Raw genomic sequence first — 18,013 nt, forward strand, 5'->3', positions numbered from 1 at the left:
CCCGCCTGGCTTTGGAGCTGGGGAAGCTCTCCATGTGTGGCGTGTGCTCTGTGAGGGGCAATACCTCATCAGTTAAGCATCTGAAGAGATGACGTTGTGTCACAGACGTTGGAGAAGGACCAGCCTGGTGATGCACACTCCTCCTCAGCTCTTATTTGAAAGCACAAGAAGTTAGCCACATCCCAATCACTCTCAAGTGCTCCGGTGCCTGGGGAAGGAAAGCATGCTTCACATGCTGGGTCTGAGCAACCGGCGTTTTCTGCTGCACATCTTTATAGTTTTGGGGTTGCCGCGGATTGAAACATAAACTTGGAACTTGAATGCATCATTAATGCTACTACTGTTTCCTTCATTAATATTCTCCTTAAAAATATGCTTGTCTCATTGAATAAGACATTATGCAGTATACATTATTTTTTTTTTTGCCTAGAATACTTCAACAAATTTGTACATGCCATTCTATCTTCTGTTGTTTATTTACATGAAGAGACACTACACATCTACTAAATTTGGGAAGTGTATTTCAGGGATTATTTCTTTTCCCATTCTTGACACCACACACCAACTTCCTTAAGGCGATAGTAGAACACAATGCCAACAACGCCAGACCCTTCCAGTTCCTGTCCTGTTCCTCTGTGTGGACTGGGTCCCTATAGTGGCTGACTCTCTGCCTCAAGGTACATTGCCTTCTTGTGCCTTCATCTGTGTCTCCCTTCCTGGGAGTGGGAAAGACCTACTCTGCCTCTTTTGTGCCTACAAAAGGTCTACTTGACCTAACAACTCCAGGACAGATAAGAAGTCTTATCCATCCACTTTGTCTCAAGTTATGACAAATTGACTAATGATTTGACTATCTATCCTGTTCATTGTCAAGGCATTTTGCTCATGAAGCATGGGTTGGTTCTGTCCTTGTGTGAAGATATCTATCTGCATGCCTCTCTCCCCTGGTAACCGCAAGCTATGAGAGGCAGCGTCCCTGAATTCTCTTTGCCGCACGTTGTTCATTAAAGCTACTGGGAAAGGGTGCGATGAGGCAGACTGAATAAACTTATTTGATTAAAGTTGTAAGACATTTATTTTATATTTTTCTTGTATTTGGAGTTCTCTTAAAATGTCTCCTAATTGACCTGTACGTTATAACTAAAAATGGACATGAGACCTTCTGTAACTCACATATGATTTCTGAACTATATACTTTTGATTGAACAGGGTTATTATCCACATGTACTCAATGCATTTATAAAAGTAGGTCCTTGTGAATCTTAAAAAAAAACCCACAAATAATCAAATGTGTTTGGGGGTCAAAAGCATTGAACAAGTCACGCTTTTGTGGTTACATTTTAAGAAGTAAAAATCATATACTGCTTCACGCTTGAAGCCACATCCACACATTATTTATTCTGCTATATGTTACGTCTAGGGCAGGGCCAGCCACAATTGCCCGGAATGTTATTGTTACAGCGATATCAGTGTGGTAAGTTACTTCACAGTGTCTTGCTGCTGTTGCTGTGTGTTTGATCTGGTTAGTCTATTTAGGAATTATTTAATAACGGTTGTTTCTAAATATCAGAATTTAATCTGAAATTAGAAAATTATCAATTATAATGGAAAAGATTTTATTTTTTTCTTCAATTTCTCCTATTAGCACATTTACTAAATAGTCTCAAGAGGCTTAACACCCATAAAACACACTATAAGAGAATTATCCATTAAACTATCAAGGGATTTTATTTCCTGCTAAACTGACTGCAATTGATTTTTAATGGTGCGCTAGTATTTTTGTTAATCGCTCTGAGGGGCGATACAAGCTTGATTTCAATATATGCATGCTCGCACTTTCAACTTTATGATTTCCAGGAAAAATGAATCACCCTGTTTCTCAGTAAGGTTTCCTCAGAGTAAGAAAGTACAGCCCCATAGCACAGTGGCTCTACCATCTCAGACACCAAGCTCACTGATCCAAATATTGCTGTTCATAGTTTCACTGCAGAATAGGTTCAGAATAGAGGCATTGGCCTATCTTGGAGGCCATCCTGTGGGAAGTAATCACGGAAGAACCAGAGGACTTCCACAGGTTGACCTCAGCTGTTAGCTACCCAGTGATCAGGATGCTAAGGACAGACCTCAGCAGTGGTCTGATAAAGCGGCTGTGGCAATCATTTCCATAAGACTAACCATCTGTCAAATTTGCGTTAGAGAGGAATCTTCTGAAAGTCACATGGCTGGGTTGAAATGTGTTGAACACAGATGAAGTGTGACAAAGCAACTCAAAGCACATTTTTGAAGCATTTTATTTTATAAAGTAGTTTGCTGTAAAGTAGTCATGATATTTCTCGCTTTTATTTTAGCTGAGTAGATTTCTGTCCGCATCTAATGTAGATAGTCTTCTGTTTGGTGATAGTTATAGTTATTAGTGTATGGTTGCCAAGGAAACTTTTTTAACCCTCAAAGCTGAAATTCACAATGATCACTAATAGATGTGCTTACCATAAATGTTGTAATTTCTAACTTGGAAAATTGCTTAAAATGCTAGAAGTATTTGCCAATGAACACACTATTACAGAGTTTTCACTGACTTGGTTACAGCTTTTCTGGAAATGGCGCCATGACCCATATGTCCACACAGACACTTACCTGAGGCCCCCTTCCACTCACCCTGACTAAGGGAAATCCATAGGACTACCTGGGGCGTGGCTGGTGCCATCAGTGTCTTAGTCTCCCCACCCCTTACCTTCAGGTTCCAGTTTTTACCTTGTTAAATCTACTGCTATTGTCTGATTATGCCCCGCACCCATGTGCACCCTTAGGAGAGTTACTCAGCCTGGGGGTTTAATTCCAACCCCCAGTCTCATGAATTCCAATCCTGTGCTGTAGTTGCTTGCTAAGCTTCCTGCCTTCTGCTTTCTCCACGACTTCTCAAGTTTAATTCTTTGCTACACGAGCTGTCTGTCAGTTTGCTCCCGCCCACCTCACCTCCTCCAATTACTCCCCTCTTGTCCAACCCTTCCCTGAAATCAAGCCTCCTCTTGGCCCTTTGTTCCCCACTCCTACAGCCGCCCCCAGGACTGGTTTCTTGCTATTCTTTAAGCCCAGAAGAGCTGCCTACTTTCTGTCTGTCAAGCATCCCACCTAATCACTCTCCCAAATAGAGATGTGAGATCAGGACATGGAAACTCGGGTCCTGGATGCCTTACCAGCTCTGTTAATGGGAAGCTGCAATTTAGAACATTCACTAGCTAATGCTAATCTGGCGATTTTGTGACTCACCTGGTTTTATTGCCTTAGGTATATATTTCGTTATATTAAAAAACTTTAGGCTTTTTTTCACTTTTTATTATAGATCTAATCTTGGCTCCACTAAAAAGACAGAAAACATGAAGAAAAATAAGGTTGTTTCTCTGAGAGATGCCTCTGATAATAATTAAGGATTGACTATGTACTTTGTACTTCTTGTGGGCTCATGAGAGTCTGTGTAGGGCTGCCCAAAGCAGTGGATTACACCGGTGATTACTGGCTCCGGTGATTTCAGAAGTTAGAGCCAAGGTATTTGCAAAGATCTCCGTGCTTTGTGGTTGATATTTAATAGACTGGCGCTTTCTTTTTAGGAATGGGGAATTTTCTACTAGAATGCAGTCTACAAGTGATCAGAGGCATTCCCAGATATTCTATAAATATTGTGGAGGTCTGTGTATCACTTCTCCCATCCAAGTACTAACCAGGCCCGGCCCTGTAGTGATGAGGTGAGCAGGCCTGCTTTTCCTCCTGCCCGGCTTCCGCATGGCTATCTTTACACCCGGAATAATAACACACAAATTGCATTTATTTAAACACTGTCTGGCCCATTATATCTAGCCTCTTCTTAGCTAACTCTCACATCTTGTTTAACCTATTTCTAATAATCTGTGTAGCACCGTGAGGTGGTGGATTACCAGGAAGATTCTAACCTACATCCATCTTGAGCCGAAGCTTCATGGCAACTGACTGACTCTGCTTTCTTTCTCCCAGCATTCTGTTCTGTCTTCCCCGCCTACCTATGTTCTGACCTATCAGGCCAAGCAGTTTTCTTTATTAATTAACCAATGAAACAACAGATAGATAGAAGACCCTTCTACATCACAACCCTGCTTAGCTTCTGAGATCGGACGAGATTGGGCGCATCAGGGTGGTATGGCCATAGATGCATCACTTCTCATACTGACCAGAGCACAGCTGTGCTCTGAATGGGGCTTATGCTCCACTTAGGTTCCACAAATGCATTTTAATAATACTTCTTTGCATTTCTTTTTTAATCAGCATGTATTAACTGTACAGAATGGAGTTCTTTGTATAGACATAACTTAAACCCAATTTGAAATAGCTTTCTTTAAGATAGCCCTTAATCAAATTGCACTGCATCATAAAATTTGCATATTTTTACAGGATACTTGCATTACACCATCTATTTTAAAGTAAATATTAATATGCTTTTTATTTTATTTGCTCCAGAAAGGATAAATTCAACTTAATTTGATCAAACTGTCATATCATTATCTATACTTAAACAATGTATAAATTTACTCCGTCAGATCATAGATGGCATCAGCATCTCAATGCTTTGATTTTAAGTTGACCTTCTTTCAAACTTAGGTTCTAGTTTATAGATGAAGAAACAAGTCGAAACTGTTTCATAACAATGCTAGGAACAGCTTGTTCCTTAAAATACAACACGTTTCCTCGGTTGAAGAAAGGAAGGAGATCCATTTGTTCCAATGGCACACCAAATACATCCTTGGTATTTTGGGGAAAAGATCCCTGTGTTTATTGCCAAGGGCATGGTCCTCGCCAGATTGTAATTGCTGTCTGTTCTTCGCTTTCGTTCGCCAGGTTCTCTTATTCAGGTACCTTCCGTGGAGAGGGGGAAGCTTAGCAAAGTTCGTCTGGGCTCACTGTCTTTGAAAAAGGAAGGCGAGAGACAGTGCTTCTTGTTTACGAAACACTTTCTAATTTGCACCAGGAGTTCAGGAGGAAAGCTGCATCTGCTCAAGGTACAGGTTTTCTGTGGCGGTTTCATTTGTCTTCCCAGTGCTGAAGAGATGTTGAGGTTAATTTGATTCTGGCTTTCCAGTGCCCGCTATTGTCATGAAGCAGATTGCAATTGTGCAGGGAGGGGCAGTGTGTGCCTAACAGCTCTGGCATTCACTTCATTGTTATTTGGATTCAAGGCAACAGAGATTTATTTTAAGTGTGCATCATCCTAAAGAAGCATTATTAAAATCAAAATCTAGGCAAGATTATTATTACTTGACAACCACTGGGCTGTAGATATCTTGTCTGTTCACCATAGAACACTCGCTGATGAGATATTTGACAGCTGCTGTTTTATCTCACTGTGTATCAGGAGCCATCAAACCGCGGCCTGAAACTTACTACCCGTTCGTCGTGATAACACTTTATTTGCACATAACCACTCATGCCCATGGCTGCTTGCCCACTGAGGTCGCACACCTGAGGAGTCAGGATAGAAATGACGTGACCTAAAGAGCCCAAAATGTTTCCTCTCTGACCTTTCGTAGGAGAACTTTGCCAACTTGTTTATTTATCTTCTGTTGTTGCTATAAACCTTTATTCCCTGGGCCAGCGAGATGGCACAGCAGATAGGACGCCTGTCACCAAGCCTACGATTGGTGTTCAGTTTCTGGGCCTCACGTGGTAGAAAGAGGACAGAGTCCCATCAGTTGCCTTCTGACTTCCTCACGTGTACCACAGCATTGCCCCACATACACACACATGCATATGCACAGCAAATAAATTCTAAAACAAATTTTAAAAATATCACTCACACCATGACAATGGCCTTCTAGTTCCTAAGACACTTCCTGGCTGGCCAGTTCATACTGCTGGGCCACGGTGGCTCTCTGAAGTCACTGTGGTGCCATCTAATCTCCCACAGATGGCTTTTTAATAAATTTTATAAGTGGTGGGGGCAAGAGTGCGAGAGTGGGAAGTATTTAATTAAAGTTGAATGGCTTTATTTGTTCTGCTTAGTCTTGAACTCTGTGAACAATTATTTATGACGTGGAATTTGCCATCCGCGGCAGTCTGAATATTAAGTTTACACAGCTGGACTCCGCAGTCTGCACAAGGCTGCCCGCCCCTTCTTCACTGTTTGCTTTCAGACAGGTGGAGTCCTCTCCCTCATAGAGTGCACGCTGATTGAGGAGCCCGACGCAACTGACGATGACTGTAAGTAACAGCACATCTTTTGGGACAGCAGTAGGACTAGAACAGCCAGATTCTGTAGATCTTCGTGTTTTAGGGCCAAGGAGGGCTGTCTATGGAGGCAGAAGCGATTTGAGGGCAAATTCTCTGGAGCCATTTCTCTGTGTAGCGCGCTAGCCTGGTTGAACTGCCTTTGAGAACTGACGTTGTGCATAGCTTGCCTCATGATGGTGGCTTTCAAGAGCAGGCCAAAAAGAAAGGGGGGGTTGAATTAAACCGGGATTTCTACACGTGATCGAAATTAAACATAAACCAGGGAGGTTGGTTGGAGTTGCCTTCTGCCCTCAGCTCTCCAGCAGCGCATGCGCTAGTCCTTCCGTGTGCTCCGGAAGCACATTGTTGAAATGAGAGTCTGGGCTCGAATGCACGTGGGTCCCAGGAAGGAGGCTAGACGAGAGGAGCTATTGTTCATATGTCCTTGCATTCACATGTAATCATTTGGTTTATGTGTATTGAAGCCAAAGGTTCTGGCCACATGTTTGGACATCTGGATTTTAAAATAGTAGTGGAGCCTCCTGACGCTGCCCCTTTCACTGTGGTCCTGTTGGCCCCTTCTCGCCAGGAGAAAGCTGCATGGATGAGCGACATCAGTCAGGTAACTGAGTAGCTTCTTTCCTTGTTTCCAGAAGTTTTCAGCATGAACCTTTAGTGAGAATTTCTAGAAGAGCCATGTGCCTCTAAGTTGCTGTACTTAGCCACATTGCTACCGAGTTTGATAGGTCGTTAGCATTTTGTGGTTGTTCTTTCTTTGTTAATGTTTATTTAAAATGTGGTAAATATGATCAGGGCCTTGCTCAGTCATCATCAGAGAAGCTTCCTCCTGCAGCAGATGGGAACAAATGTCCACAGGCAGACATTTTGCTGAGGGTAAGAGGCCTTGGAACACTTTCCGCTAAATGGGATGTCTCCACCAAATCCCTTCCCTTGGGCTCAGAGAACCCCATGAAAGAAGAGCCAGAGAGAGGGAATGGAAGACACCAGGAAAACAAGGCCTCTAAGTCAGCATGAACAAGGCTCTTATGAACTCACAGAGACTGCAGCACACACAAGACCTGTACTGGTCTGCACGGGGTCCACTACATACATATTATAACTCCCAGTTTAGCGATTTTTTTTTATGGGATTCTTCAGTGTGTGAATGAGTGGATCTCTGTTCCTTGTACCTTCCCCTGTTCCTTTCCTTCTGTTTATTTCTTTTAATTCCGAAGCTTGAGTTTTTGTTCTGAATCATTGCATTTTATTTTATTATTTAAAAACACAATTGCATTGTAGTTCCCGGGATTTCTGCACCAGCTGCAACTGTGTTGAACAGTGCTGGAACTCTCCTGGTAGCAGTTTCCTTCCCAGGGACACCAGTGACTTCTTTTGCTTGTCTGTTTCTGAAGCAGGAAAGTGATGAGAGACGGAAGGACAGTTACCAAGGGCTGTGGTGAGAATTTGCAGAGAACAACAGAAGGCAGCATCGACAGGATGGAATCTGGGATAACTTCCTGCATTTTGTGTAGAAAAAAAACTAGGGAGCTGGGTGGCTCCAAGGCTCAAGCAGGAGATCGATGAGTTTTTTTCAGGCAACGACATCACCTGGAAATATGTCAGGTTGCTCACAGCTGGGCTTGAGTCTTGCTCCACAGGAATTCTGGCTCCATTACCAATGTGGGCAGAGGGGAGGGAGATTGTATAGAACTGAATGAAGTGCAGTGGTTTGTACCTGTAATCTCAGCTCCACAGGAAGCGGAGGCAGGAGGATTGCTGGAATCTAAGAGTCCCAGACCAACCTAGGCAATTAAGCAAGAACTCATTTCTAAGCTAATTAGTTAATTAATCAATTATATCTTTAATTAGCATCCCACACTTACTTCCAAAGTTGTCATTTGAAGAAGATTAGGGCAAATGGCAAAGGCATTCATTTTCGGGTTCCTTGCCTTCTATTTTTCCGAGGAGTTCGTGGTAATTTTCTCCTAAGATGTGAATGGAAGCATGTACTAAGGTTCCAGTTCTTCGGCTCCCTAAACTTTCCAAGTGACTAAATACTGGTAGAGCAGTCGGCAGTGCATGACCATAGCTTTTATATGTTCATACAGTTTCCTAGTTCCACCATCATTCCATCCGCATAACAGTATCTTCAAAAGAAAACAGAAAGAAATACTGCAGACTTTGTTGTGCAGGTCAGAATGGGGTTTGGAAATCTACCTTTGTCAACGTTACTTAGCTGCATGGAGTTGGTGCTCAGACCTTAGCCAGGACTTCTCATTGGGGGTAAACACACTGCAGGGGTTACCTGTCTACCTCTCAGACTGTTTTCATGGTGGGAAAATAGTTAAAAGAGAAGCTTCATCTCTTTAGGCATCTAAATGGATAAGAATTTGAGATCTTCCTTACTGTTTTTTGAACAAAATTACATTCTTATGGTGGTTAATTAATTCTTTTATTACCTCCAAGCTGCATTAATACTTCAGTGAGCCTCTCTTATTTGTAAAGAATCTGTAAGCTTATTAAACTCTAGATCATTCAATGATTTTTTTCAAAGACTTACTGAGGAATCACCATATGCAACCAGGTATGGTTCAGATATGGGGATTTGGTATTAAGACTGATTTTTTAAATTAATCTTCTTTACTCTCATTTTACATACCAATCCCAGTTCCCACTTCTCCCCTCCTCCTGCTCCCTCTACTCTCCCCCACCACACCCTCCATCTACTCATCAGAGAGGGTAAGGCTGCCCATGGGAAGTCACCAAAGTCTAGCACATTGCTTTGAGGCATGACCGAGACCCTCCTCACTATATCTAGACTGAGCAAGGTATTTGTCACCCAGATTCAGAGGGCCTAGTTTGGTCCTCTGCTGGTTCCCCTGCTGCCAGGCTGGAATCAGTGAGCTCCCATTAGCTCAGGTTAGCTGCACCAGTGGGTATCCCCATTATGGTCTTAACCCCTTTGCTCGTATTCTCACTCTTCCCTCTCTTCAACTGGACTTTGGGAATTCAGGTCAGTGTTCCACTGTCAAGGTCTGCCTCTGCTTCCATCAGTTGCTGGATGAAGGCTCTATGATGACAATTAGACATTCATCAGTCTGACTAAAAGACAAGGCCCGTTCAGGTACCCTCTCCACAATTGTTTAGGATCTTAACTAGGTACATCCTTGTGGAATCCTGGGAATTTCCCTAGTGCCAAGTTTCTTGCTAGCCCCATAGTGGCTCCCTCAGTCAAAATATCTCTTTCTTTGCTCTCTCTCTCTCTCTCTCTCTCTCTCTCTCTCTCTCTCTCTCTCTCTCTCTCTCTCCTTTCCCCATCTTGACCATCCTGTACCCTCAAGTTCTCCCCCCTTTTCCCCTTCACCACTTTCTTTCAGTTTATTTGTATGGTGAATTAGATTGACAGATTTTTGTATGTTGAACCATCCCTGCATCTCTGGGATGAAGCTAACTTGATCATGGTGGATGATTTTTCTGATGTGTTCTTAGATTTGGGTTTGTCAGTATTTTATTGAGTACTTTTGCATCAATGTTCGTGAGGGAGATTGGTCTGTAAATATCTTTCTGGGTTGAGTCTTTGTGTGCTTTCAGTATTAGGGTAACTGTAATCTTATAAAAAGAGTTTGCCAGTGTTCCTTCTGTTTCTATTGTGTGGAATAATGTGAGGAGTATAGGTAAAGACTGATTCTTAAGGCAGAAAAGGAAGTAACTCACTGAGTAAACACACTTTGATAGTGTTATGAAGCCAAGAAGTATACAAAGATGGTAAAGAGGAAGAATAGACAGATGGTTTTCCAGTACTTCAGTCTTTTAATGATGTGGCCAGGTGTGGTTGACTATAATTCCCTGACCTTCCCTATGGTGTCTAGTGTGCATATGGGAAAGATCCCCAGAGTTCATGACTGACTCTGTGTCTGGTTTTTCAAAATATGGGACCCAAACTTTTACCTGCTACAAGCATTCAAGTGATACCTTCTTTCTACTTAGACTTATGTTAGCTGCACCACAAACAGCAACATGACACCAGGCAGAAGTGTTCAATTTTCTCCTTAGTTCCTCCAGATGCAATAGTGGGGATATTCTTTACTACAAAATAATACTGGTTTTATCTGCAGATGAAGAGCATTAATAAAAGTTATATCTTGAGACCTCTGCAGGTCTGGGAGCAAGTCTAGAACTACCAAGGGAGTAGGCCTGAGATAGGACCTCTGCCAGAGCAGGCCCAAGGGAGCAACCTCAGCAAAAACATCCCCAAGCAAGCAATCTCTGTGGGAGCAGGCCAGAATGACCTATAGTATTGCAGAGTGAGTCCTGGGAGTGCTGAGTGACCTTCAGAAACATGAAGTAACCCATGGGGTGACTGGAACCATAGCCCTGACTGTACCATGGGAAGCAACCATCTGAGCCTTGGATCCACTGCCACCTGGAAGACGGATCACCAGAGTCACAGACAGCCCCAACTATACCAATTAGAGGAAAAGATGGATAGACAAGGTAAGAACATACATAGCACCACAAACAGCAACATGACACCAGTAAAAACTAGTGGCCTTATGCCAGCAAGACTTGAACAACTAAATATAGATGAAGCAGAAGAAAATAATTTTAAAAATAACTTTAGGAGAATGTTTGAGGCCCTTAAAGAGGAAATGAAAAATTCCTTCAAAGAAATGGAGGAAAAGACAAACAAAAAATTGGAAGAAATCAACAAATCCTTTAATGGAACCCAAGAAAAAGTAATCAAACTTATGAAAGAAACTATTCAAGACTTGAAAACTGAAATAGACACAAAGAAAATGCAAGCCGAAAGAATCATAAAAACAGAAATCATGAGATAATGATCAGAAACCACAAATGCAATCATGAACAGCAGAATACAAGAGATAGAAGAGAGAATCTCAAGCACTGAAGATACAAAAGAGAAAATAGACTCATTGGTCAAAGAAAACATTAAATCTAACAAAAGCTTAACACAAAATATCCAGGAAATATGGGACACCATGAAAAGATCAAACCTAAGAATAATAAGGATAGAAGAAGGAGAAGTCTAACTCAAAAGCACAGAAAATATATTCAACAAAATCATAGAAGAAAACTTTGCCAACTTAAAGAAAGATATGCCTGTGAGGCTACAAGAAGCTCACAAAATACCAAATAGACTGGATCAAAAAAGTTCCCTTGCCACATAATAATCAAAACACTAAACATACAGAATAAAGAAAGAATATTAAGAACTCTAAAGGAAAAAGGCCAAGTAACATATAAGGACAGAACTATCAGAACCACACCTGACTTCTCAATGGAAAGAATGAAAGCCAGAAGGTCCTGGTCAAGCGTTAGGCAGACATTAGGACACCATGGATGCCAGCCCAGATTACTATACCCAGAAAAACTTTCAGTCACCATAGAAGGACAAAATAAGATATTCCATGACAAAACCAGATTTAACCAATACCTAGCCACAAACCCGGCCCTATACAAAGTACTAGAAGGAAAACTCCAGCCCAAGGAAATTGGCTACATCAACAAAAACACAGACAATAAATTATCTCATGGCAACAAATCCAAAAGAATGGAAAAACACACAAAATAGCATCATCAACAATTAAAACTAAAATAGCAGGAGATAGCCATCACTGGTCATTAATATTCCTTAATATAAATGGACTCCACTCACCTATAAAAAAACACAGGCTAACAGATTGGATAAAAAAACAAATCCATCCTGCTGCATACAAGAAACACACCTCAACCTCAAAGACAGCTATCACCTCTGAGGAAAGGGTTGGGAAAAACTTTTCCAATCAAATAGGTCTAAGAAAAAAAAGTCACAGGAAAAATCCATCAAAAGGAAATTTCAATACTGAACATCTATGCCCCAAATACAAGGACACCTTCATATGTAAAAGAAGCACTTCTAAAGCTTAAATCCCACATTAAATCCCACACACTAATAGTGGGAGACTTTAACACCCCACTCTCACCCCTGGACAGTTCTGCCAGACAGAAAATTAACAGAGAAATAAGGGAATCAACAGATGTTATGATTCAAATGGACTTAACAGACATCTATAGAAAATACCATCAAAACATTTGAGAATATACCTTCTTCTCAGCACCTCATGGAACCATTTCAAAAACTGACCACATACTAGGTAACAAAGCAAACCTCAACAGATAAAAAAAATTAGAATAACCCCATGTATCATATCATATTATCATGGCTTAAAATTAGAATTCAACAGCAACACTAATTTCACAAAGCCCAAAAGCACATTGAAATTAAACAATGCTCCCCTGAATCATCGATGGGTCAAGGAAGAAATAAAGGGAGAAATTAAAGACTTCCTAAAATTCAATGAAAATGACCACACAACATACCCAAATTTATGGGACAAAATGAAAACAGTGTTAAGAGTAAAGTTCATACCACTCAATGCCTACATAAAGAAGCTGGAAAAATCCAAAACTAATGAATTACAGAACATTTGAAAACTCTAGAACAAAAAGAAGCAAACTCACCCAGGAGAACTAGATGGCAGAAAATAATCAAGTTGAGAGCTGAAATCAAGATAATAGAAACAAAGAAAACAAAACAGAGTTGGTTCTTCAAGAAAATCAACAAAATAGACAAACCTTTTTTATCCAAACTAATCAAAAGGCACAGAGAGAATATTCAAATTAACCAAATCAGAAATAAAAAAACAAAACAAAATCAGAAAATGAAAAATAAAAACAGACATATAGGAAATTCAGAGAAACATTAGGTCATATTTCAAAAACCTGTACTTCGGGGCTGGAGAGATGGCTCAGAGGTGTTTGCTCTTCCAAAGGTCCTGAGTTCAATTACCAGTGACCACATGGTGGCTCACAAACATCTGTGATGATATCTCGTTTCCTCTTCTGGCCCACAGGCAGACAAACCACTGTATAGTTAATAAATAAATAAATCTTTAAAAAACAAAACAAAAACCTGTACTCGACAAAGTTGGAAAACTTAAAGGAAATGGACAACTTTCTGGATAAATATCACTTACCAAAGGATGCTCAATTATACCACAAGGACATGTGCTCAACTATGTTCATAGCAGCATTGTTTGTCATAGCCAGAACCTGGAAACAACTTAAATGCACCTCAACGAAAGAATGGAAAAGGAAAATGTGATACATATACACAATGGAGTACACACAACAGAAAAAAATAATGACATCTTGACATTTGCAGGCAAATGGATGGATGAAGCTAGAAAACATATTGAGTGAGGTAACTCAGACCCAGAAAGACAAATATCATATGTACTCACTCATAAATGGTTCTTAGACATAAAACAAAGAAATCCAGCCTACAATTCACAATTCCAGAGAACCTAGACAACATGAGGACCCTAAGAGAGACATGCATAGATCTAATCTACATGGGAAGTAGAAAATGAAAAGATCTCCTGAGTAATTGGGAGCATGGGGCCCATGGAAGAGGGCTGAAGGGGAGGGGAAAGGAAAGGAGTCAAGCAGAGAAAAATGTATAGCTCAATAAAATAAAAAAACATATATAATGGAAGATTGGAAACAACCCAGGCATCCAATGACATGAGCCTGCTTAAACAGCCTCAGACACAGTTCTGGGTCTTGACTGTGGCTTTCCTTTGCAGCAGGAATGTAAGGAATACTCATGTATCAAGCATGAGTGTCTTACAAGAATGTATTTTTCTGCTAATCAGAAAAATGATCAAGATAAGCAATAATTATTACTGAAAAAAGAAAGTGGCAGTGAGATCAATACATTAAATTACTATCTTCAATGATATCTTCTCACCATGTGACGTCACAGGTTCATTCATACAGTGCTACTATGCCAAGTACTCTTCTAGGCCACTGTGACATAAAGTAAGAAAAACAGGAGACAGCAACAAGAAGTTCCCTTGTATTGATTCCATTTTTTTTTTCATGAGAACACACACAGACCCAAAAAGTGCAGTAAATGGGGATACCACGTGGATATGTGATGAAGTGGAAATCATTTCACAGAGAGGACGCCATGATCGCAAATACTCTAAAATGAGAGAACACTGTGTTGTAAGGAATTCCATGAATGCTAGCATGACTGAGCTGGAGAAAATGGAACTAGTAAGAGCAATCAGTCCATGGCAGGGCCAGGTCTTTAGTTAGTCCTTCAAGTCAGATGGAAGCTATTCAGGGACTTGAGCACATGGACTCCACAATTTCATTTAGGCCTTGCAAGGTCACTTCGGGTATTGCGGAGAGAGAAGATGAGATGGAGAGCCAGTTGGCACAGAAGGAGGTAAGGGGAAATGCTCCTGCAGTCACCAGAAGGAGGTGCAGAAAATTCACACAGCCTGGCAATAGTGGAGCTGGGCACAGGGTTCTGTGTTCATTCTGAAGGAAGGGCCAGGGAGGTCATATCATGGAGAAGAGAGAACATTTTGTGGCAGGTGATGTGAGGGTTAATGGCCCAAGCCACTGCAAGAATGCAGTTGTCAGCTACTGAGATGGCCCATGGAAGCCATAGTAGAGATGCCCAAGTAGGAGGCCTTGGATCATTCAGGTGCTAGTTTATGCCATGAGCCTTTTAAAATCACATCACTTTAAGAGAATGTTGATGTATGAAAGAGAAACCAGAAGGAGCAGCAGTAAGGACCGAGAAGGGGCCACAGGGATAGAAGGATGGCCAAAGCTAAGGATGGCATCTTGGAAGCCAACTGAAGAAAGCACATGAGGAGGATGGAGGGCTCTATGTGAAGCTCTGCCAGAGCGGGTAGGGCAGTGGGGTTTAGGAGGTGCTTTGTGATCTTGCGGTGAAGCCTGACTGGCAAGTACTGAATATTCTGGTGATTGAACCTCCGGTCTATATGCCCTTTTCTCAACTTGATTCATTCTGGGCCTAAAGCATATTCATTTTGTGGGAGAAATCATACACATTCATGAAATTTGTCAGTATTATAAATATAGCCAAACATATCTATTATTTGCTGGAAGAGCCCACTGAGAGCTTGAAGAGGGCCTCTTCAATATTTCATTGCACATGTGGAAAAACATGGCCACAAAGATGAACTAGAAATAGTCCCAACATGCAGCACACCAAGATGTTTTCCTGAAGTGTTTTCTACACGCAGCCAGTGTTAGCATTACTGAAGGAGTGCTGTGCAAATGCATTATTGAGAGTCTAAATTGCAGATGCTATTCAAAATGTCCTACCCTTAACAAGCTCTGTAGACCACTCCTGCTCAATTATATTACAGGACCTATGCACCGAAGAGCGAACTCTTTCCATCTCCAAAGACCTTAGCATCTACTCAAAAATGAGTTCACAGTTTGGCTTCAGTGGGGATTTATTGTTATTATTTTTACCTCATTTACTTCTTTTTATATTCCCAGAAATTCTCCAATCTATTCTAATAACTGTATGTGTGTACATACATAAGACATATATTTTATCACATTTAACTTTTATTGTTTTTTCCAAATAAAGTGGCTTTGAGTATGTGTGCTGTTTCCCAGTCTTAGAACTAACATGTAATGTAGTGCTAACTTGGTAAGGGATGGCTCCCCATCTCCAGGTCCTCGCTGATACATTCTCCCAAGAGTGTAAGACTGACACAGAGGCCATGACCATTTTCGTGATTTCATTTAGTAACTCATGTTTGGCCACATTTCCTTCAGGAAACATGAAGGTCAGAGGATCCTCCTCCTGTGTGTGGTATCCTAGGTTCAATCCCTAATATCACTATCACCACCCAAAAAGCAAGGTATAATTCTTCATACCATCAACACAATATCTAAATCACTAAATCCTGCCAAAAACATGGCGTATCACCACCTCTTCCAGCTTAATGGAAAATTGGGTTTTGCCTTCTCGAGGTTTTAATTTACATCTTTGTAATCACTCGAGAGGTTAGCATTCCCTGCTATTTCTACTTCTTTTCTGGTTATGCTGGTTGAACACTAATTTACTGAAACTATCTTCACAGACCAGGGAAACTGACATTTTCTTTCCTTTCAGATTTTGAATATAGTCTCTGTTACTTTGTCTTTTACACTTTTTACGTCTTAGTTTCCTGAGCTTGATTGGAAGCCATAGGGCTAAGCTCTTGTGTGGCCCTAATCATACATGGGTCTTCCTCAAGACAGCCTTGCAGTTCCTGAGAAGGAAGAGGGTCCCACTTTCACAGAAGCTTTGCCAGTCTCTGTACCCTAAGCTGTAATTTTAAGGAGGAACAATTACTTGAATGATTAATTACACCTTTAGTTACACCAGTAGGCCATAATTAACTATTGGTGCCTTCAACAAAACATGCAAATAGCTAATGGTCTCAACCAATAATTCTTCCCCCTTACATCTATTTATAGGGAGGACTTGAGGCAAAGATTTGACCATTCCTTTCAGTGAAGTGCACTCATTGGTGCTTGTCTTTCTTACATGCACAAATAAATGTAAATAAAAATGTACATTAAATAGATTTTGAAGCAATTATAAAAATTAACTAAAATGAAGAATTAAAATTCTTCACACTTCTTGGCTTGGACAGACAGTCTACATTTTAGACATCTGTGGAGGATTTGTAGCCACTGGTCATGCTTTCCTTCTTAAAATAGCTACTCTTAGATCAATTTTGTGCTTTAACATAAAATTGGTGAATTTAAAGAAAGTGGAAGCAAATATTTCTTTCTACTACCTGTAGAATGGAAGTATCTAAAACATTGAGAATCTAAAATAATACGGTGACATAGTAGACCATGGTAGGACAACGACCTATGGACAAAAGCTGCAAACCCCAAAACAAAAACAAGGAACACTTCTCCAAACCAGCTATATCACATGCATGTGTGTGCCTGTGCATGTGTGTGCATGCGTATGTGCGCATGAGTTCATATGTACATGTGTGCACATGTGTGTATGTGTGTGCACATGTGTGTGCGTGTGTCCGTGTGTGTTTGTGTACGGGCCTATTCTCACACAGACCTCAGTCCAGGGCTGATGTCTCAATGGGTAAAGGCACTTACTGCCAAGCCTAATGACCTGAGTTTGATGCAGGAGACCCACACAGTGGAAGGAGAGAACTGACTCCCACAAATTGTTCTCTGACCTCCACATTTGGGTGGCCGTGGCATCTGCACATTCTCTCTCTCTCTTTCTCTTCCTCTCTCTCTCACCCACACACACATGTAAATGTAAGACATGTTTAATAAGTTAAACTATAGGGGACCACTTTTATTATCCTATTAATTTCAAGGTTTATTGTAATTCATCCAAATTCAGTATGACATTAAAGCCATCTGACACCTTGCTTATTTTTTTGTGCATCTATTCTAAACTATAAAATTGTACTCAGTTTCCTCAGGTACAGTTATTTCTCCCTAACGCCTAAGATATATACTTCATAGTGATGAATTCTCTTTCCCCTCAGCATCTGTGGGGTTCACTGACTCTTGGTCCCATGGGATACCAACATCTGGGATGCTCAAGTCCCTTGTATAAAATGGAGTATCTGTAAACAGCCTCCTGCATCCTTTGAATCATCTCTGTACCACTGACAACAGCTGAACCGACACTTAAAGCAACATTGTGAGCGGCTACATGTTTGCTACACTATACAGTTTAGGGAATAATGGCAAGAAAAAAATGGCGTGAATAGAGATGAACTGTCCCTTCAGTGTTTCTCATCTGCAGTTTACTGAAGCATGGATGTTGAATCCAGAGATACAGACGGTCTCTTGCTTATGTCACACTTTCCACTTGTATACATACTTACATGTGCGTAGTCTA

The 18,013-nt window shown here is 40.9% G+C and overlaps 1 protein-coding gene across 5 annotated transcripts in view; it reads left to right on the forward strand.

The window, feature by feature from the left end:
* The window catches only part of Rasgrf2 (Ras protein specific guanine nucleotide releasing factor 2), a 214,846-nt gene that overhangs the window by 83,271 nt on the left and 113,562 nt on the right, over window positions 1-18,013 (forward strand). For all 5 annotated transcript variants that reach the window (XM_038323695.1, XM_038323697.1, XM_038323698.1 and 2 more), the window contains 3 exons: window positions 4,864-5,024; window positions 6,156-6,222; window positions 6,717-6,853. In XM_038323695.1, the coding sequence (XP_038179623.1) occupies window positions 4,864-5,024; window positions 6,156-6,222; window positions 6,717-6,853 (365 nt within the window). The remainder of the gene's footprint in view (window positions 1-4,863; window positions 5,025-6,155; window positions 6,223-6,716; window positions 6,854-18,013) is intronic.

Source organism: Arvicola amphibius, chromosome 3 (genome assembly GCF_903992535.2).
Source record: "Arvicola amphibius chromosome 3, mArvAmp1.2, whole genome shotgun sequence".
Lineage (NCBI taxonomy): Eukaryota > Metazoa > Chordata > Mammalia > Rodentia > Cricetidae > Arvicola > Arvicola amphibius.